The sequence below is a fragment of the Ammospiza caudacuta genome, chromosome 6, assembly GCF_027887145.1.
Source record: "Ammospiza caudacuta isolate bAmmCau1 chromosome 6, bAmmCau1.pri, whole genome shotgun sequence".
Classification (NCBI taxonomy): Eukaryota; Metazoa; Chordata; class Aves; order Passeriformes; family Passerellidae; genus Ammospiza; species Ammospiza caudacuta.
Window position 1 is genome coordinate 2,927,673 of NC_080598.1, and position 23,123 is coordinate 2,950,795.

General features: G+C 37.9%; 1 protein-coding gene across 3 annotated transcripts in view; it reads left to right on the plus strand.

Annotated features, from left to right (window-relative positions):
* Positions 1 to 23,123, plus strand: part of ANO3 (anoctamin 3) — a 111,577-nt gene that overhangs the window by 74,930 nt on the left and 13,524 nt on the right. For all 3 annotated transcript variants that reach the window (XM_058806914.1, XM_058806916.1, XM_058806915.1), the window contains exons 11-18: positions 1,631 to 1,752; positions 2,906 to 3,040; positions 7,263 to 7,359; positions 8,231 to 8,291; positions 19,515 to 19,597; positions 20,512 to 20,652; positions 20,994 to 21,158; positions 22,178 to 22,214. In XM_058806914.1, the coding sequence (XP_058662897.1) occupies positions 1,631 to 1,752; positions 2,906 to 3,040; positions 7,263 to 7,359; positions 8,231 to 8,291; positions 19,515 to 19,597; positions 20,512 to 20,652; positions 20,994 to 21,158; positions 22,178 to 22,214 (841 nt within the window). The remainder of the gene's footprint in view (positions 1 to 1,630; positions 1,753 to 2,905; positions 3,041 to 7,262; positions 7,360 to 8,230; positions 8,292 to 19,514; positions 19,598 to 20,511; positions 20,653 to 20,993; positions 21,159 to 22,177; positions 22,215 to 23,123) is intronic.

Genomic DNA, 23,123 nt, shown 5'->3' on the forward strand with positions numbered 1-23,123 from the left:
CTTTAATAATTAATTACTAGGAAGTCAGAGAAGGAGTATTTTAGATAATGTAACATCATTGTTAATGCTTCAGCTGTGCTTTACTGACTTCAGGGAAAAGCTGGCTCTACTACCATAAAAACCTGTGAAGCTTTCTCTGGCATCAAAGCTGTGCTGTCATATCCATTTTACGTGTTCCTTTGTTATGGCATAAGCTACTGTTTCCACATCTCAGTTAAAATTAGTGAAATCATAGTTTAAAGCCACTCTTACCTTAATTGCCCCTTGTCTGATGCTAAGGACTACTGGTGGAACACTCAATTTATTTTTTTTCCTTTTCCACATGAACAAATAAGAGTGAAAATTCAATCCCAGTGGGAATGCTGAGTTTACTCTTTTATGTATAACAGTGCAGAAAGAATCAGGAAAAAAAATTAAAACATGTAATTCTGGGTAATACTTTGCAGTTATTTATCCAGCCTGCTGTGAGAATAAGTTGATGTGCTCTTCCTGGGTGTTCCTAAATTCTGCAAAGGTCGCACTCAGTGTTGGCATCTTTGGTATGCTGCTGTCCTGACACTAAAGAGAAAGGAGTAGACTTGGACTTTTTGCTGTGTTTAGCTTTGGTTGTAACTCATTCTTAAGTCAGAGGGTCAGCAGATTGCAACAAGTTGATGATGTTCTTTGAACTTTGAGGAGTGCTCAAGATTTCAAATACCTGATGAAATCTAAATTGCTTAGTTACCTGCATCTGACAGGGTCAAGAATCTACCTGATCACTAACTGAGTTGGGTGCTGGAGAACTCTGCTCTCCTCACAAGAGAATTACTTGGCTCACTTGCAGTCAACAGCTGATGAAATATTTACTTTTCCACTGCTGAGTGATGGAAGTTTTTGGGGAAAAAGTTCAAGTAAGGTATATGTCCTGCTTCAGAATTGGATCAAAATTACAAATGCAAGACATTCTGCTCAAGATGATTCTAGCAGATGTGTGTGGTACCTTTTGACTGCCAAGCATGAGGCTGTTCTTTTAGTCTGTTAGGTGGTCTACAAATGTCAGACACGGCCTGGAAGGACACCTTTTGGATCAGACTGACTCTGTTTTGCTTTTAATGCCTTGAGAGTCCTATGTAGCTTCAAAATAATGCCAATTCTGTTTCCTTCATCTTAGAAAGTATGTACCACAGAAAGAATATACTTTTCTATACTTCAACAGTAGTGAAAGAAAGTGATAAAAAATGTCTGGGAGAAGAAAGCAGACATACTAGAAATGTTAAAAAATTTTATAGAAGAAATAAAAATATACCACAAGCATTTCTTGAAATATTTAAATAGGTAAAGCATACAAGTAGGATCTATTAGCGAAATAAAAACAGAGCTGAGTACTTCTTTAAAGTTGTATTAATATGTTTCAGTCATTAATTATTAGAGAAACTGACCATTTCAGAAGTGTATGTAACCCTGCCTCTTATGTCAGACTTGCCTTTCTTAGCTCCTGATGACATGTTCCAGATGTGCCCAGAATAAGAGACCTATTTATTAAATATAAGGAACATTTCTATTAAAATTATAATCAGAAATACCTAAGAAACGTATACATTTTCCATAGTGCCTAGTAATGTACTTACATGTCTTTGTGGTTTTTTTGCAGGGAAGCCACAAAAGCAGGCATCCCATCAAAACACACGGAGCACAGAATCACAGACACCTCTTGTATGAGCGCTGGGCACGGTGGGGAATGTGGTACAAATACCAACCTCTTGATTTAATCAGGTATGAGTACTTTGAAGATTTTCTCTGGTACAAAAAGCCTGGCAACAGTGTGCTAACTATATTCATAAATTCCTTGTGCTTTCCTATAACATTTATATATTCCCTATTATTAGGTAAGGCTGGAGTTCTTGAAGTTGCTTATTTTGGATGGTCTTTTGTAGGTTAATTTCAAATGAGTCTTCTTAAAGAACATGTAGTTCCAACTGCTCAAGATGTGCAGTGTGAAACTTAAAATACAAACCCATAATGTGGTCTGCTGATCAGAGACACTTGCCCCTTGTGAGAGCACCTTTGAAAGCGGACTCTTACCCACATGGACAGTCAGAGTTACCAGATGCAGAGGACTTAAAATGCAACCGAATTTTAACTTTTCCATGTGGATTTAAATAACTCTTATTTTACGTATTAGACTTAGTGTCATAGGTTACCAAATGTAAAATAGAGAAATACATATAATTTAAGTTAAATAATGATGATGTTTGGGTTTCACAGTTTCCCCCTCTGACATTGCATACCAGTAATTCATTTTCCTTGCTGTAAGTTTTTATTCCTGATCTGAGTCATAACTTGTTATTGGTGGAGCTAAGCATGTGCCATGGGGCAATTTTATGCTGTTTCATCCTTGATTGACTTTCTGATCACTGCTATTTCATCTGTTCTGGCAATTGAAACCCAAGTTTTGAAGAATTGAAGTTGTCTTCAGCTTGTGTTTTCAGAGCATTGTTTTCACTAATATAGTTGGAAATATGTGATATTATCTATGTATGATTATCTATCATAAATGATTTTAAATTGAATACTTAAGTCATACTAACTTACCTTATCCCTTTCCAGATTTTTTCTATCTGTGTACATGCATTTGTCTGTCTATCCTATGTTTAATAATGTTGCTCCTTGTCCATCTACTTAGTCATTGCAAGAACATCACAATTACAGAGGCACTGCAGCTATCTTGTTCTCATAAATCTGCAGTTAGTGTCACTAAAATATTATGCTAGCCTGAAAAAAAACTGTTTGGCAAAGTGATAATTTTACCAGAAACTTGTAATGATAGTTCCTTGTTAGAATTATTCTGCTACTGTGAAAGTAGAGATAGAGAGAAGTCATCAGAAAATTTAGTTTTAAACAATATATGTGTTTCCTTTTCATGTAGGCGATACTTTGGTGAAAAAATTGGACTGTATTTTGCCTGGCTGGGATGGTATACTGGAATGCTTATTCCTGCTGCCCTGGTTGGGCTCTTTGTTTTCCTCTATGGATTATTTACAATGGATTCCAGCCAAGTAAGGTAAAATTCTATTTAATAATATGTAACAGCCTGTTGCTAATTAAGAACAGTCTGGCACATCTTAGATTGATGTACCTTTAAATGTTTTGCAGTTATGGTAATAATGTAAGAATAACCAAAATAGAGTACTGGGGCTTTGAGTCAAGTATTTGCACATAGTACATTTGTTTTGCATCAAGTAAAATGTGTACTGCTGGCAGTGGCCATTCTTATCACTGCATTGCAGTGATTCCCACTAAGGAAAAACAGACCAGTCTGTAAGGACCAATGCTCATGTTGCTGATACTGCAGTAGTTGTTGATCTAATTAAGGCTAATGGGTGAAAAACCAGCCATATTCCCTCATTACCTCCATCTTCCTATAACTTCCAGAGTGTAGTACAGTTACTAAACTTCAAATTTGACCTATGTCTTTTTTTCCTTCTTCATTAATAGTGGCAAACTTGGACTCTAACAAAATTCTTATCTGTATCAATGTAACTTGCAGCCAGGAGACTCAGCTTCAGGGAGATTGCAACCACATAAAATGAACCAAGTTTCAAGTTTCTCACTTTTGTGATTTTGCTCTGGGAAGGGTTCTGTGTCAGTTTTGATATTGTGATGAGGGTGCTCAAGTGCTGACTGTACTTCTGGGAACTCTCTGAGGATCCACTGTACTGCAAAGTATTCCATTAGCTGTTATCAGACAGTATCAGTATCTGTTCTCACCATTGCAGCTGTTGCTCCAAGCAGTTTGGGTGCTTAGGCTGTATGTATACTTGGAGTCAGATTTCATAAAAAATACTGTTTGTCTGGCTTTGAGCAAGACCATATTCAAGTTTTATCTGAGGAGTTTTCTTTAACTTCTATTTCACAGTGAGTTATTATATTCTACAGTGCTCTAATGAACACTTTTTTTTAAGCTTGCTTTGTACAGCAAACTCCTTAGAAACTGTACTAATTCAAACCACATCAAATACAGTTAAATGCAATGAACTTAACAGCCAGGAAATTATGCTATCTTTAAGATACTGTATTATGATTGTTTTTCATCATAAATGCCTTCAAAATGCAGTGGTTGTAAAGTTGAGGATCAGCCTATTCTTAGAGCACAGGGACCACAGCTGTTGAACTGTCAGTCTTGTATTTGTCACATGTACAATGACACAGTACCAACAAAGGGGGAACAAGGGGCCATAATCTACTATTGTCAAGGTATAGCTTAGTATTTCTTCCTTGTGGAAGAGAAAGGTGTGTCATTGGCAACTCCCCGAGAGAAAGAACAAAATTTCTAATAATTTCATTCTTTCAAACTGTAAGCTATTACGTGTTTTTATACCATAGAATAATAGAATATCCTGGATTTGAAGGGATTCACAAGGATCATTGAAGTTCATCTCCTGGGGCTGCATAGGACTGCCCCAACAATCCCACCATGTGCCTGAGATCATTGTTTACATTCTTTTTTTAACTCTGCCAATCTTGGTACTGTGACCACTTTCCTGGGGAATCTGTTCCAGTTCCCAGCTGCCCTGTGATTGAAAAACCTTTTTCTAACATCTAACCTACAGCTCCTTTGACACAGCTTCATGTGTTTGCTCTGGTCCTGTCACTGGTCACCAGAAGGAGAGGAAGCTGTTAGATTCCAGCTGTTAGACTGCTGTGAGATCTCCCCTCAGTCTCCTATTTACCAGGCTGAATGAGCCAAGTGATTTCAGCTGCTCCTCATATGGCTTCCCCTCTAGGCCTTTCACCATCTTTGTGGCCCTCTTTGGAGACTGTCTTAAGAGCTTTCTATCTTTGTTGTATTGTGGCTCCCAAAACTGCACACCATATTCAAGGTGAGGCTGCGCCAGCACAGAATAGAACAGGCAATCACCTCCTGTGTGTCATATGCTTCTCCCAGGAAGACTTGCAGGTACGACTCATTTTTAACAGAAAAATGCAGCTATCTTCCTTGCTGAAGGTTGCAGGTGTTGTAAATGAGCACAGAGGTAGGCTGGCTTTTGAGGGTTTCTGTCCTCAGTTTTTTCCTTTGGCTGCTGTTTAGTAGCTGCAGAGAAAACACAGACAAAGAACATATGAGTGTGTTCCTGTGGGGCTGGTTCTATTGGGTCTCATCCTGAGGCACCTCAGTGTTGTGCTGTGCTACACAGAGTGCCAGTGTGCCCCAGGCCTCTGTGTGAAAAACAAGAGACTCAAAGTTAGGTAAACCCTCATATAAGCTCTGTATGCCTGCAAGGGTAGGTGAATATTAATTTATTTATTATAGCTATCATTAGCCAGTGTTAATTTCGCAATGCTGTCAGAGCATGGGTTATGGCAGAAGTCCTAACCAGGTGCTCTGTGGCAGCCCCACATCTATAATCTGGATGTGTTAATTCTGTGGAGAAGGTGCTACCTGCCTTTGGTTGTGTGAATGTGTGCAGTCCTTCTGGTCAGTCATGGCACGGCACTGTCCTGTCAGTGCATTGCTACAACTTTGTTAGTAAGAGCAGCTGTGAAATGTGTGACTCACGTTGATTATGCCTGGCTGATAAAATATATGTAGACGTTTTCTATATCACCTTGTGCACTTACGCATTTCTAAAGGCCACTGATAACAGATATTGTTGCCATGTCCTTGCCGGATTTTTTTTTACTTAGCCTGGAAGGTGTAAGTAAGGATTAGACAGGAACTTTGTACCTAGAGCAGACAGGTGTCATCCATTAGCAGGTAGATGGACTTGCACACCTGTTCTTATTCTTGCTGTAGTCTGAGATTGAGAGATTATTTACCTGGTGTTTCTGCATTCTTCTAAAGAAAATTCTAGATAAGCATCTGTAAGAGTATTAAAATCTATCATTTGATTTTAAGCACTTCAGCTGCCGCCATACACAAATGCAGTGTTCAACAGCAATCTGGCAGAAACAGAACTGGATATGTTATCTTAAAAAATGTAAACATAGGAAACCCAGTGGAAATTAGAAATTGAAACACAATTTTGGGGCATTATGGCAATGTCAGAACTGGCGCGTTGCCCCAGATTCAATATTTTCTGCTGATCACTGTTTCGTGTGAAACAGGTTTATTATGCCTGTTAAGAGGAATCCATCGCTGTTAGAATGTGTTGATTTAAGTATGATAAATTCCATCACAAAGCCCTACTTTTTATCTGTCTTATGTACTACAAAAATTGAATTTAAGAGATGATCAAATCAGTTTTGCAGAAGGATACTTTCTTCACTGATGTGCCTTCACCCCTCAGGTGCAGGAAGCTGCCATCAGCCCACCTCTAGTGGCTGCAAGCAGGAAACTATAATTTTCTTTTTTTTTTCCCAGATATCCAGCATAGTTTCAATAGAGAAGTAGTAAGCAAATACAGGAGTATGTACTGCCATAGAACCAAACCATGCCAGCCATAGGTTTTGTGCAGCAGTAATTTGAGGATGATGCAGAATGATGTCACACCTAAGAATTAGTTTGTCTTATGACTTGTCCAAGTGCCTGCCTCTGCTCCATGCTCAGGGTCTGCTAGCAGTTGGCTATATATATATATATATATACATATATATACACGTATGAAAACATTATATAAATATATACTACATGTAAGATATATATATATATGTATGTATCAGCCTATGTCAGGAGCCCATCTCAGCTCAGCACAGGGCCATGAGTCTTTGCCCTCTGTGTATAAGAAGATTGTCTCTGTAGCTCCTCTCTCTGGCTGCCATGGGCAAGTTGGAAATGGAGAAGAAGGAAGGGTACCACCAAAAGGGAGCAAATATCCCCCTCTCATACTGACTTTTGCCTCTTGTCATAGTGTCTTTCTTCTTTGCTCAATTACATACAAATGATGCCATTTGACTGAGATCAATGTAGATGTACCAGTGTTGTCTATCCTCTGAATGTTTGGTATCTTATAGTAACTTAGAAAAATAGGCTGTAAATGCATTTGAAGGGTATTGAGCAATTTTTTGTTTTTCTGTTTGAGATATTTGGGAGAGAATTTGCTAGTGTGAGAAGTGTAACATGATGCCTAGAAATGTTGTATGCTACTCTATGGCCCATAGTGTTCAGGTTCCTGATTTGGGATTAGAATTTCCAAGCCAAATATTCACTTTTAATTTATTTTATTTGCTCAGCTTTGTGGTGCACGCACTGTTGACAAACAGAGAATATAAATGGTGTAACTCAGAAAACCTTGTGAATGCTAGAAGTGTTTTTATAACCTTTATTTTCCTCTCTCATACTAAAGCAAAGAGATCTGTGAGGCAAATGAAACCATTATGTGCCCTATGTGTGAACGCAATTGCACACTACAAAAACTCAACGAAAGCTGCATATATGCCAAGGTAATTATTGTGTTATTGCAATCAGGATGATTGTGGTTGTAAAATAGCTGCCCTTGTTTCTGCCAAGTTTCCTAAAAATCATGTTGTTTCTCTACAGATGTTGTTTTCAGCCTTTGCAGTGCATCTTTCTAATAAGGGAGTGCTCTAAAGTGATCTGGGGTTTTTCTAAAATTCCTTTCTGTGAGAATTTCCTTATAAATAAATTAATATTGTTTTCATCAACTTATTAATTCCTCTGTGAGGACTTAATTATTAAACTTTTTGTAAGATTTTTCTTACTCTTCTCTGTAACTATCTTGTTACTCTGTTTCCTTTGCTTACTTTCTATTTGAATTTTTGCTCCTGCTTTGGTCTGTCAAACTAATGTGAAGATTTTATACAATTAAATATTTTGCTGCAAGAATCTATTCTTCAAACTTAAATAATCGCACCAGAAATTGCAAAATACCTAGGTAGAACAACAAAATGGAATCAAGAGACAGTAAGTATGTAGATGGAGAAAAGTGAAGAGGTTTTTTAGCTTATAAAAACCTTAAAATAGAAATGGTTGAGATTAAGTTTGACCTACCATATGACAAGAATTCTGGATGAAATTTTAGTCTGTCTGGACATGGACAAAACAGCTCAGTGTCTGTGAAACAAAATGACGGGTGATGCGTGAAATAATAGTCTGGAACAGCAGATTTCAAATTACACTGGCAGTCACAGTGTGACATTGACAAACCTTGGTAGAAGAAACATGCTAGTAGGACTAGTTACGAGAAAGCTTAGCTTTTGGTTTCTGATGCCAGTTATGTACTCTGGGACTATTTGGGGCAAAAGATGAGATGGCACGATTATGTTTTCCTGATGTGTTCATTTTTTTATTCAGGTTACACATTTGTTTGATAACGGAGGGACTGTCTTCTTTGCAATTTTCATGGCAATTTGGGGTAAGTACATTTTTTCCTGGTTTGTTTTTGTTTTGTTTGTTTGTTTGTTTTTGCTCACCTGACCTTTTTATATGATTACTTGACAAAGGAGATTATAGCTCTGGATAAAAGTTAAAGAAGGATTATTATTTTGTCCCATAAACTAATTTTTTTTTCATTTTCATTAACTTAGATTTCCATGCTAGTAATGGCTAACACCTTTTATGTAAATGTATGTATATAAACGCTTAATGTAATGATTTTCTTTAGGGTCTTAAATGTCTTTCAGCCTGAATTTTATATTATTTAGGACAAAGTCCTTTTAGAGGAAAACATGTGGGTTGTGTTACTGATCTTGCACCAATATCAAAAACACATCTTGTAGAGGATTCTTACGGAATAAATGAGAATGGTTTTATGGAAACTAATTAGAGGAAGGTATGGGAAATGTGTGAGGGTAAGTGCTTACTGCAGTTAAGGTGTTTCCATTGAAATTCTCAGTCTGAATCTCTTGGTATGTTCCCACTGCCATTGCACACATTGTGTTGTGCAGCACAAAGCCAAGCAGGGGTGCATCCACAGAGGACACTGCTGAGCAGGAGTTACAAAAACAGTCCTGACTCTCAGTGTAATAGTACCATAAAAGACAGATTTAATGGGCCCAGCATTAAATCCTCAGTAGAATTAGCTTTCACTGCAGCTAAGAGGATTTTGCTGCTGGGAAATAGGGAAGAGGACAGAACCAGAGATAATTGGTTCTACCAATGAACATGTTTGTCTGTGTAAACACTGAGAAAATAGCCCTCGTTCACATACACAGAGCTGTCTGCATTCAAGCCAGAGTTTCACAGTTTTGAATGAAATGGTAGACAACATCTTTATTTATGTAATGTGTATGAATAAGTATTAATGACTCTAACTTAAAGTAAGAACAAATGTCACAGATTTTGGAGGCTGGCATGGTAAAAGCAAGTAACAATGTACAAACAACAGCAAAACATCAAATAGTTACATGGAGAACAGAAGCACATCCTCATACGTGCAAAAATTATGATTGGGTTGTTAAAAATTAACTTGCTATAACTAACAGGCACACTTTGATTAATTTCCTCACTCATGCTTCTTCATTTACTGCTAATCTTGCTATTACTGTCTTCCAATTATTAATTATTACTTGGTAAAATTCCTAAAATACAGTGCATTTAATTATATAGTTAGCAGTGCAGACAACAGAGATAGCTTCTTAGCATCTCTTCATCTCTAAGTTCTCCTTCAAGAGAGCTCCTTCCATTTTCATCTGAGGCCAAGATTCAAGTGTGACGAGGAATTTGCTTGTATGACACTGCTTTACCACAGGGAAGATGGTATTATATGGGCTAAGGAATGTGAAAGCTGACCATTACATATTTCTTCATTTCAAGCATCAGACTGATATTCTCGTGTAATATAGGTGAATCTGTCTCAGGTTTTCAGTCTGCTACCAAACATGCTGCATGCTATGTGCTGCATACTATGTACTACCAAACATCCTGCATATGTTAGTAATCAGGTCCTGGCACTGATGGGACATAATGCTGTTTTTATGACTGAACTCAAAAAAAGACGCAAAAATGCATATATGGGCTGAAATCTTTGATATTTAAAATAAATACCTGTTTTGCTCATATTCGGTTTGACTGACATAGTTTCTCTCTGGGGTGTATGTGCATGTAATTTACTCACATATTGAATAAAACCTCATGGCATCATTCACAGACAGTGAGATAATTCCATTCCATCAGTGTGATCTACAGTCTCCACACTAATTAAAGTGTTTTAGCAGAGCATAATAACCAGGACATATCCCTCATGGGTAGTTTTCTCTGCACTTTATTTTGTTTATTCTGTGCCTTTACAATTGTTTCTTTTACATATTCTTTCTTTCTATTTAGACACGTCTGGTAATTGCAAGCAGATCAGCTATGCAATTATTTGCTTTATGTTGCCATAATTTTACTCTTTAGCTGGGCAGAACTGGACCATGCTTTTTGGGATACCTATATATGTAGGTATAGGATATATATATCCTTTCCTCTCTTGTTAAGTATTTCTTCTATCTAATCTGTTTAGGGCAAATTTGTTAAAGAATCTGCAAAGGAGGGCCCCTCCAGAAAGAAAAACCCACACGGCCCCTCCCCCCCCCCAAACTGGTTTGGGAAAAAATTCCTTGGAGAGAGGGGGAAAGAACCTGTTTATTTGACTGGCCCAGCACCCCTCCAGCACACAAAATGAACAATACCCAATGACACCGCTCTGAGAAAGATGACAAAATCAGAAAGTCTCCTTAGGGGTGGTTGCTCTGTTCTCAGTCCCTCCGGTGCTGGGGCAGCTGCTGCAGCCGAACCTTCGGTGTTCCCGGGTCCCAGTCTGGAGCAGGTTCGAGATGGTCACAGAAACAGTCCAGGAGAAACAGTCCAGGAAGGAGTGTGGACTGTTTAGCTAGAACTAGCTAATAAGCAGAAGCAAAAGCGAGAGCAGAAGCAAGAGCAGAAAAGCAAGCAAGCAAAGCAGCAAGCTGAAAGCAAGAAGTGAAAAACAGCCCTATGTACTGCCTGTCTCTGTGTCCCTGATAAGAGAAACCCAAGCAAAACTTCCACTCTTCAGAGCCAGTCTTAAAGGCACAGAACAGATGAATGGGGATACAAGCATCATAACGTCACCCCAGGACAACTGATATGTTTTAAATGATTTCTACAGATCTAGCCTGCAATTCAGACAACAGATCTGTTTGACAGAGGAATAGAAGCTTGTCATCTTTTTTCCCCTTGATAGTGATAGTAAATCAGTGTCATCTAGTCAAAGGTTAGATGTAGCTCATTTTACTCAGTAATTCCATTCTCCCCAGCAAACCTCAAGTAATCCAAATTAAATAATCCAAGTAAACCTAATCAATCTTGGCATATTCACTGAAGAAGGTACAGATGTAAATCTGAGAAAATAATGACCTGAGTAATTTTTCAGATAGAAATTATATTAGGATGGAATAGTTTCACTTCAGTAATGGCTGTAAGGTAACAATGGCCAGCATGTTCTGGAAAAAATGAAAGGGATGTAGATAACAGGCAGGAATATAATCTGAAGCAAGCATTGCAATGAGGGGTGGGATGGTGTGATGTCAGCAGTTGGAATGCCATCAGATGGGCACCCTGCATTGTCTTCCTCTGTCTTGTCTGCTGTGAGGCAGCTCTGCCTCTTCTCATATGGTTCAAGGGAGTTGTCTTAGTGAAGAACTGAGGGAATAACATAATAATTTCTTTTATATATGGCTTGAAAGATTTGAATCACTGTCTGCTGGGTACCTCATAGTTTAATTCAGCACTCCCTCACATGTAAGTCCAGTTAACAGCTTTCTGACATAGGGGAGACGAAGAGATTAATGCCCTGATGCACTATTTTTGAAGATAACTCATGTCCTTCTAGCAACACCCATTCAGCACTCCCATGGGTGGTCAGCTTTCAAAGCTGCTTCCTAATCTGATGTTCTGGCAGCTTTCAGCTCTTGCTTTTAAGCTGGAAAGGGCATATTGCCAAAATTTATTTTGATTTTATTTTCTATGAGAAAAAAGGTGTGTTTGGCCTCTCAATAATTGTTTAAATATTTAAAAATAAGGACCAGAAACATGATACAGATGTTTGGACTGTGATTGCACTTCAGTACGCATACTCACAGAGAAGACAAAAGCAGTCATGTTTTTAAACCTCTTAAAAATATTTTTACTTCTGAAAACAGATGCAGCTTCATCCCTAATTTTGTAACTGACATTGGATGACTAAAGAGTTTAGATTTTCTTCAGTTTGGGAGAGCTTTTTGAGCTATAGTTTTAAATTTGCCCACAATTCTTTGAACATGTTCACTGATACTAGATACTATTTTCCTGATGTTTCAGAGCTTAAAGAAAGAACTTGTAAGGAGGAGATACAGAGTTAAGAGACATATTGGTTAAGCTAAAATTTTTAAATAATAAATTAATGTCAGTTGAAAGCTAGTTTGGCTGGAGTCAATGATATCCTAATAATTCAGTAAGACGACAATTTAAGCAGCCCTGTGCAGAAATAAGGAACACTTATGCAAAACACTGTTGGGATTCATAAAATTAGAGGTTTTTGAGAAAGTGGTTAAAAAGGCAGGCTTCAGACAGCAGACTTGTGAACATTGCTAATACAGCGAAAAGTTTTCTAAGCAGTATAGCAGACGTGAGAAATAGCACAATAGACTTTTGTAATGTGTCTTCATAGGTTGCAACAAGGTTATTTAATGTATACCTTTAGAAGGTTAGTATGAATGAGTCTCTGTGCTTTGTCTCTCATGAACGAGCCATTGTGTTAGAAAATAAGTCTTTATTGTGTTAACTACTATTACATGTGTTTCATATGATTGGATAGAATTTTTGTCAATATGTTTTGCTCTGTGTGATTGGCTGAAACCTAGGCTAAGATAGCTTTATGCTATGATGTAATGTAACACCCCCTTTGCATTCCCTTTGGATCAGAGAGCTGTTAACATAATCTGTCTCCATTGTCCTAACAATGTGCTGAGACCGATGTGCTGAATAAATAGCTCATGTCACTGGTCCGGATTGCCCCGTCTCCGTTCGTGTCTGTATATAGCTGCCGCGGCAAACGCTTGTGCTGTTCCTTACCTGGGTCACTCCTTGTCTCAGCATAGGAAGTTTTCTGTGGGAAATAGGAATTTTCTGGGGGAAAATGACTCAGGCCTCTTTGTAGCACATATAAAATATCCAACCAGCCCAATTAATACAGATCCCAAAATGCTCCTGCAGAGATGCCAGCTATTACTTCTTCTTTGTTGTTTTTTTCTCTGAGAAAAAGAAGCAAAAATTAAGCAGTTGAACGGGAATAATAAATCTATAAAACCAGTGAGTGAGACTTTCAGCAAGGGTCTGAAACACTTTGCAAACTATAAGTAAACCAGCCTATCTGCAGAAACTGTCTGCCTTTGTAAATGAAAACAGACATCTCCATCCTTGAAGTCTGGAGGAATAAAGGGGATTTAGGAAAAATAAAAAAGCCGCTAAATGAGTTTTTAATCAAATACAAAGGTTTCAGGATTAATTACGGAATCACAACTATTTTTTAATTAAACAAAAACCAGTAATCATTCTTTGAATGCAATTATTTGTAAGCATTTAAGACAGCAGTTAAAATTGCAGCCTCTGAATTTCAGTTTCTATGTGTGCAAAGTTAAAAATTCAGTAATGCTTCATGCACCTGTTTAATTAGCAGAATAAATGCATTTCTTCAAGATTTTCCCTCAAATTTCATAAAACCTTTCTTCAAGATACTCAGTTTTTCTTGGAAATGAACGTGCTCTCCAACTCTCATTCCTTTTCAATTGATGTTAGCTAAAAATCAGGTGCCTTGTAATTATTAGCTAGATATTAACTATGATGGGAAACATGAAAGTCTGATGATCCTTCAGTTCTTAGTACAAACTGTACTTTCAGTCCTGTGTTAAAAGCTTGAAAGCTAATTAATGCAAAAAATTACTGTGCCTTTCTAATCTTTTCTTTTTCTGAAGACCTGATTCAGAATAGCAGAAAAGTGCAATGACAATTTTATGTTCCATTGTTTTCCCACGCATACTTAACTTGGTAATTAAACGCACAATGAGTAATTCCTTTGGAACTTTGTTTATAAGAAGTCATCTTTGGTCACAAAAATTTCTGAACTTTAATAAGTTGATGTGCTGTATATTTTACATCTAATTTATACACATCTGCTTTGAAGATCCGTTCCAGTGAAAATAGACAATACCTATTTTCACTAGGTTCTCCCACTCTGGAAGCGTTAATTAATTAAAGTATAAATAATTTGAAAGTACATGTTTTATTTTGGGTGAGCTTTAGTTTTAGTCTGTACTAGATAAGTTGTAAGTTCACATGTCTTATAAAGCCTCCGGTTCGATTTAAAAAAAGGTTTTATTTCAGCATTATAATTTTATTAAACCACTTGGATTTTAGTTAGATCCTTACCTTCATTGGCATCTTTTGGTGATGCAGTAGGAGGGTGGCTGGAATTATGATTTATCTTTGTTGTCTGCTGAATAGAGTTGAAATTTGGGGTAGGATTGTTCTGCTTCACCATGGGTGATGTGAGAATGATACTGATGGGGGAATAACATGGTGGGTTTGACTGAAGAGTTATCACTGGAAGCACTAAAGCCCCAGGGGTGGTATGGATGACTGTGGAATAACTTGGTGTCACTGTGGAAGGAGATGTAGCTCAGCACTTTGTTCACTTCAGAAAAGTCACCTGTTGTTCCAAATGTTGCTAAAGACATTCTGTGGATATTTGTAGCTGAGTTATTCCATTTTTTTGACACATTTGAAGAGAAGGTGGTGCTATCAGAGGGCCTCAGGGATCTGCTTTTTGCTCTGCTGATAATTTCTGTTCTTTTCACTACATTCTCTTTGACATTGGCAGCTGCTGGTAGAGCATGACTTGTGGTCAGAGGACTTACTGTGGTAGTCATATGAAGAACAAATCTCTGTGAAGTTAGTTGCACTGGAGACTGATGTTTTTTTGTAATGGAGCTATTTCCTTTACTTGTTTCTTTTACTTCTTCAGCCTCAGTATTGCTTCAGTTCCATTGCAGTCTTACAATGCAGAAGAATGAGAGTCATTCCACAGGAGAGTTGCAGGGTGTTGGGTTCAAAGTTTATTTTATAGAGAACCTGCAAGAAATTCACTTTTTAAAATAGTTTTATTTAACCAAACCAAGTTACTCACTGAAGACCCAAATAAGTTGGTAAAATAAGTTATGCAATAGAAATCTCACTGATTTATCACATGTTGATGCTGGAAACGTTATGTCCCTAAGTGTTAATGACATAAGAATCACCTAAATTAATATTGATGATCAATAAAATTGATCTCATCTTGATCAATATCAATTGCAATATTGATCTCAGTGTGCTGGTGGAGATGTTGTAGGATAGCTCACGTGGCTGGAATGTTGTCATGGAGGGCTACACACTGCTTAGGATAGACAGGACCAGGAAGAACATGGCGACAGAGTTGCCCTGTGTGAGGCAAGACTTGGAATGTATTCAGCTCTGACTTGGGGTAGGAGTAAGTCGAGAACTTATGAGTCAGAACAAAGGGGATTACTCATAAGGGTGACACTGTTGTGGGTGTTTGCTACAGGCCAGCTGATCAGGAATAAAAAGTGGATGAGGTTTTCTGTAGACAGCTTGAAGCAGCCTCAAAGTCACAGCACTGGTTCTTGTGAGGGACTTTACCTACCTTGACATCTGCTGGAGAAGCAACACAGCACAAACGGTCCAGGAGACTCCTGGAAAGCATTAATTACAACTTTCTGAAACAGGTAGTAGAGGATTCTCCAAGGAGGGGCATGTGCTTGACCTCATACTAAGAAACAGGGAAGTCTTGTTGGAAGTGTGAAGGTTGGGAGCCACCTTGGCTGCAGGGATCATGTGATTGTGGAGGTCAGTACTGGATAAAGAGGACACAAGGCAGCAAGTAAAATTGCAACCATGGTATTCAGGTGAGCTCACATTACCCTCTTTAGGGACCTCTTGGAAAAATCCCATGGGAATTGGCTCTGCAGGGAAGAGGGGTCTAAGAGGGCTGGTTGATGTTCAAGGACCACTTTCTCCAGGCTCAAGAATGATGAATTCCATTGATAAAGGAATCAGGCAAAGCAGTCAAAAGACCTGTGTGAATGAATGAAGAATACCTCTCAAACATGAGCAGGAAATACCAATACAGGAGATTGAAGCAGGGTCAGGTCACTTGGCATGCATATAGAGAGGTGATCAGAGGAAGTAGAATTGAAACAAGGAAGGCCAAGGCCCATCTGGAATTAAATCTGGACAAGGATGTGAAGGACAACAAGAAAGGCTTATACAAAGGCTTATCCATAACAAAAGGAAAACTAAGGATCACGTGGCCCATTACTAAGTGGAGGGAGGCCCTTGTAGCTGAAGACACAGAAGAGGCAGAGCTACTGAGCATCTTCTTTGCATTGGTCTTCCCTGACATGACCAGCCCCAGGAATCTCTGTCCCAGCTGCCCAGGGTAAAAGAAGGTCGGGTTCCTTGCTCAAGCACGACTGGGTGAGAGAACCCTTAGACAAACTTGACATCCACAAGTACATGGGCCTTGACAAGATGCATCCATGAGTGCTGAAAGAGTTGGCAGACACCAAAGCTAGGCTGTTTGCAAACGTCTTTGAGAGGTCTTGGTGATCAGGACAGGTTCCCAAATGCTGAAAGGAAGCAAATGTCATCCGAATCTTCAAGTGAAAGAAGGAGGACCCAGGAAACTGCTTAACAATCAGCCTCACCTCAATCCCAGAGAACTGCAATCATTGGCAGAGGGTCTGGCTGTAGGCCTGTCACTGCTGGTGTACCCCAAGGTTCAATACTGGTCCCAGTATTGTGTAACTTACTCATCAATGACTTGGACCAAGGTGCAGATGCCCCCTCAGCATGTTTGCTGATGACACTAAGATGGGAGAAATGGCCCCAGAGTGCTGTGCATCCCTTCAGAGGGACCTCAGCAGGCTGGAGAGATGGACAGAGAACTGTGTCAAATTCAACAGAGGGAAATGCAGGGTCTTGCACCTTGGGAGGAACAAGCCCATGCACCAGTACAGGCTGACCTGCTGGGCAGCAGCTGTGTGGAAAAGGAGCAGGGGGTCCTGGTGGATGATAAATTGTCCGTGGGCCAGCAGCATGCCCTGTGGGCAGTGAGGCCAGTGGGGTCCTGGGGTGCATTAGGGAGAACAGCAGGTTGAGGTGGGTGATCCTGCCCCTCTGCTCAGCCCTCGTGAGGCACATCTGGAGTGAGTGCCTGGTGAGGCACATCTGGAGCGCCTGCTGAGGCGCATCTGGAGCTCTGTGTCCTGCTCTGGCCTCCTCATGTCAAGAAAGACAAGGAGCTCCTGGAGTTGTTGAAAGGCTGAGGGAGCTGGGCCTGTTCATCCTTGAGGAGAGATGACAGAGGGGATCTCATCAATATATCTGGGTATCTGAAAGGGAGGGTGTTAAGAGTCTGCTTAGTGCCAAACAGTAGGACAAGATGCAATGAGCAGAAATTAATGCACAGTAATTTTCACCTGAATGTGAGGAAGGACTTCTCTCCTGCTTGCTCTGAAAGAGGCTGCTCAGAGAGGCTGTGGAGCCTCCCTCCTTGAAGATATTCAAGAACTGCCTGTTCTTGAATATCTCAGTCAGCATATGGCAGGCATGTGCCATATGCTCTTGGATGACCCTCCTTGAGCAGGGAGGTTAGATCAGATGATCCACTCCCTTCCAGTCTTACCCATTTCACATTTCATGATTCTGGAACAAAAGCTTCATTTCGTAAGAAAATGCCATGTTTCTATAAACAGACCTCATACTCAGAAGAGAATAAATCAAAACCACAATGATAATTCAAATCCATGTTGCTATGGAGTGAGGTCATGAAACATATATGGATGGTGTTCTCAAGGCAATGTTTTCTGGGCAGATAGCAATTCTAAGAGCATGCCAAAGATTTCTGCTGCCTTGTGAAGAATTAGAATTTTTACAATTAACGTGGAAAGTTGATGGATAATATTTTGTGGCCTTGAGCAGTGAGTGTCATGTGAACGCTGCCAGGAGCAAATTGAAAACTAAATCAGTCCAGAAGTTATGAATGAGGCTGAATTTGTGTGCAAAGTTGTTTTGCAGTACAAAACTGGAAACTGTGTATTAAGCATTAATTTTTCAAATGTTAGATGGAGAAGAATGAGAAAACCTCACCTTGAAGTCACATGATTGTGGTAGGTCTGCTGTTCAGCATATGTTTTTCAGTGAGGTTTTGGTGAGGCGTACTTTTTCTATTTATGAAGCAGATTGGGATGATCCACTTTTTAACTCCCACACATGAGCTCTCATATGACAGCACAGTAAATTCTATCATTAGTTATTCTTCAGCATCATTAATTATTTGGCTATCCATGTATGTGGGTATTTCACCACCTGAATGAAGGAGATTTATACCTGAAAAAAGTAGCTTATTTCTTTTGTCTGCAAGCCTTGCCTACTTTCTTATGCTTTTTCCTATGAGTGATTTTTTAGAGGGTTTGTGTTTTGTTGTTTTTCTTTTTTTTTAAATTTTATTTTAGATTTTTTGGTTTTGTTTCGGGCAGGGGCCAGAGAGAATAAGGGCTGGTTCTATTAACTTGTTCATTTGGGTTTTTTTATTGAGTGTGTATTATTCCCAGCTTAGGTTCTTTGTATGCAACACTGTTAGGAGCAATGTGAAGAGTATATATTATATAAATTATACATAATTATGTAGATATTGGTATAATATATAACTAATTATGATAACTAATTATGTATCAAGTATGTATAGAAACCCAAAAAGATATTAAGCATAGTACAGGAATATAGATAAAGGTAGGAATATGTTACCCTCCTGTTTATTTTGAGTTAGAAATCCTTCTTTTGAGCAGTTGGCTTTCTAGAAGGAAGCAAATTTTCCTACTTCCTATTTGAATTCATTGTTTTTCAAAGAACAGTTGGACAATTCTGTGTTTTGTCAGGAGTCACACCCTAAGCAAGGTTACCTCTCCTCAGTGGCAGACAACAGTGTTTTGGAAAGTTGGAGTTAATTATTAGGTGTAATTATCTTATCCAAACCCCTAAGTGTATGGAAAATCTGATTATGGTCTCATACCTAAGAATTATTAGAAATAACTCTCTAAAGAATTATTCTGGTAGCAAGACTGCTACAGTATAATACTGTATATACAGTATTATATACAGTATATATGCAGTTCTGGTATAGCTGGGAAAGAAGTGAGGTTCTTATTTGAACTGAATAGAAGGAGATAGCTCTTGGCTCCTTATTAATAGTGTATGTGTTTCCTTGTTTCTTCAAGAGAAGATTGTACGTGTTGAATAAAATGAAAAGCAAAATGATGAATTTAAAGGGATGACAGTGTCTCATGTTGTCAGGTGCCTATTTCTGTACAGCTACTGCAGACAGCAAAAATATGTTTCTTAGATAAACATTGTTAAGTACTGTTTTAAATTTAACAGGGATTATCCTGAAGCTACTTAGAGTTTTCAGATTCTATGAGGGAAACTGTCAGAAAGTGGCTAATGATATGTTACATTGCTGATTTTCTTAAGATGTGCATGGCCCTTTCCCCTCCTGTAGCTAAAGTACAGTTGTTTTCCACAGCAACAGTCTTTCTGGAGTTTTGGAAAAGACGGAGAGCTGTATTGACTTATGATTGGGACCTCATAGACTGGGAAGATGAAGAGGTAAGGAGAAATAGAAGTTTACATGTAAACCATGCTATCAGCATGGTTAAAGTCTCAGTATCAATCCATATTGTATGTTAGTCATCTGAGTTTGTCATTCAGATCATATTTGTATTTATAGCACTAGTTGCAGAATACAAAGGTATGCTTGAGATTGTACAAGGATACTTTGCTTTTTGCAACTAATGTTATAATTCCAAATATAATTGTACATTTATTAAAAATATCCTTGGAAAAACTGAGTGCAAATACTTCCTGTATTTGTATTTGTAATACTGTACAAATACAGAGGACAGTAGCTGCTTCTGATGTCAGTACAGATGCCTTTCAGTTCCATGGTTCTTGTTCTGGAAATTCTTGATCCTGCATAAAAATAAGACCAAGACAAGCAACAAGACAGAAACTAGATTTAGTATCCTTGGAGAGGCATAGCCTATCCTTGAACATTCTGTTATCGGCATCAGCAATAATAATTTATTTTATTCTATAAATTACTAGTCAGCATAGCTGTAGTTTACCTGTATTGGTGATTTAATTGCAGTTTAAGTCTATAGACTTCACTTGTTTTGCAGCTTTCTGTGGATGGGTAGATAGAAGCTGGTGGCTATTTTTAATAAATGCTCTCATAACACAAACGATACCATTCTAAGTGGCCCTAATTTATAGTTTTGTTACCAATTTTTGCAGACAATCCTAGTGTGTAAGTCAGCAATATGATTCTTTTTAACACCCTCACATAGTGGGGAAGGCTCCTGTGGTTTCTCTTCTTTGGATTTTCAAAAGAGCAAATTATTTAGGTATTTGAGTTGCAGCATTATGAAAAATGATCCTTATCAGTATAATGTTCTACATGCATGTCTGATCCTTGAAAGAAATTAGTAATACAACAAATGGAATCCACCTTGTCATTCCAGGAAGAGCTGCGTCCCCAGTTTGAAGCTAAATATTCCCAAGTGGAAAGAGTAAATCCCATCACAGGAAAACCCGAACCTTTTCAGCCTTTCCCTGATAAGCTCAGTCGACTGATGGTGTCTGTCTCAGGAATATTCTTCATGGTGATGTTTCATAATATTAGAACTGTTGTATTGTAATTCATCTTACTCTGATGTAAATAGTAACTCAGCATGAGTGCATTCATTAAGATTAGTGGATTTACGTAACATAGGCAAAACTGCTTGTCTGTCTTACTGCTTTGTTTCCCAAGATGGAGTATAATTATATTGGAAAAGAACAGTAAAGAAATGCTGTAACTCATCTTAGTTTTTTGTTCTCTCAAATTCTACTCTCCAAAACAAATATTAGTCTTTAAAACACTTGTTTTATTATTTCAGCGGATATAATTTCAGATGTGATTCCTTTTGTTCTAATACCTCTGCTCATAAATACATATCTGTAGATTTCACTGGTCCTTACTGCAGTGTTTGCAGTTGTGGTGTATCGACTGGTAGCCATGGAGCAATTTGCTTCTTTCAAGTGGTATTTCATCAAGAAGTATTGGCAGTTTGCAACATCTGGCACTGGAGTCTGTATCAATTTTATGATCATCATGTCACTCAATGTTGTAAGTCTTCTGTTCTTTTAAAACAACAATTAATTTAAAAGACTAATTTTTAAAAGCTTACTGAGTTACCCATGTGTTAGATATATACATGTTCATGCTTTTTCAGGTAGCAGTATCTGAAGCTAGTATTGCAGTGGATTTTTCTCCTCTGATACAATGTTTGTTAATGTTTTTATCTAAATCCTCCTTGATTTGTCACTGCACATCTTCGCTTGTGTCACCAAGTTACAAGGGTATAGATTGCTACTTTTTACATTTGTACTTTTTTAATATTAACCTTTTGCAGTAGATCTCTAATTTGAGATGTAGTTCTAATTTGAACTACATTATTTTCTTGACTGAGAATTTGGTTTCTGAGTTGTTTTTGATTAATGACTTCTTATTAAAATGCAGCTGTGATATCAGTGTTGCACAGTCCTGGAATCACTGTGATATGTGATTTTGGTATTAGTTTTTTTCTGTCATGTAACAGCACAGGTTTAATCATTTGCTCTTATAGCATTACACGAACAGAAACTCTGTTATTTCAGCTGCTTTATTATTCATCATCTTTTTGTCCCCATGCAAGTACAAACAGATAAAAAGGAATAATAACCCAGCAAACATTGGCTTTTAGTTCTCTTAAGGAATTGCACTCGCTGCAATAAGAAATACTTCTTCCGATCAGTTATTTATGTTATTATGTATGATCACTCCACATCATAAAATGTATATTCAAGTGAACAAGCAAAGCTATCCAAAATAACTTGCTATTTGTAGTGTACTGTCGGAAATGTATTTCGGAGTCGGCAACTGCCTGGGGCTAAATGACATTTAAAATAAAAACTTGAGATGGTCAATAGATAGAGAGAAAAGTTTTCGGTACAAGGCTGATATCCTCAGCAAAGGAAAACGGAACTATGTTACCTTGATGCCATAGAGCAAGAGAATACCATGCTTTGATGCTTGTTTTCAGAGTGGATTTGTCATCACTACAGCCAGGATGTCCTGTACTTACACCATTTCATTTCTTTTTTTAGGTGTATGAAAAAGTTGCCTATCTCCTGACAGATTTAGGTATGTAGGTCTTTACTAATGGTGTGGTTCTTGATGGCTGTGGCATATACCTTTATAGTATACTTCTTTATTTGACTTTAAAGAAGTGTTTTGAAAACTTGATCTGTGAAGTACATTTCTGGCATTTCCTTAAGCAAGTGAGAAATATCACAGAAAGAAAATACATTAGTATTTCAGTGAGGAAATAAAATAAAACTAATGAATTTGTTCTTCTACTTTTAATGTTTCGTGGTATACATTGAAAAATAGTAATCTTATTTTGAAGCAAAAGTCAAAACTTATTCTTTCTTAGCATGCTGAAGAGTTTTTTCTATTATCCCCAAGTTCTTGGTTTATTTTTTATTAAGTTTTAATTTGATCTTTCAGATGGAAAAAAATGGGTTAAGATAAAATTAAGTTGTCCCAGATAAAAATGTCGAGTCATGAATTTTATAGTAGCTCCAATTCGGTAGCATTAAAATTTTATATTGAAGCCTATAGTCATGATTCAATCACAGACATAAAGCTTTCTAGCTTATAGAAAACATGAAAACAAAGATAGAATTTAAGATCTCTGGCTGTGTCAATGTGTTACTATTTAGTGTTTCATTTTACATGCTCACTTTTACCTCATGTCAAAATATGCAAGTAATTTTGTCTTGGTTAAATGCCAGCTGGCTCTGGCTGCTTAAATTCCACAGCCCCCTCTTTTGGTTAAAGTATTAAACGAGGTGCTCAAAGGTTTATAGTGCTTCACTTAAGAAGCAGTAGAACAGGCTAGAAAAATTCAGAATTTATCACCAACTTACTTGAATTCTTAAAATATTTTAAAGTATTCTTTCATATCAAAAATATTTCTATTCCTTTTAAAGTATTTTGTATTGTTACAGGTCACAGAATGGGAAAGAAAATAATTGTTTAAGTGTTTAA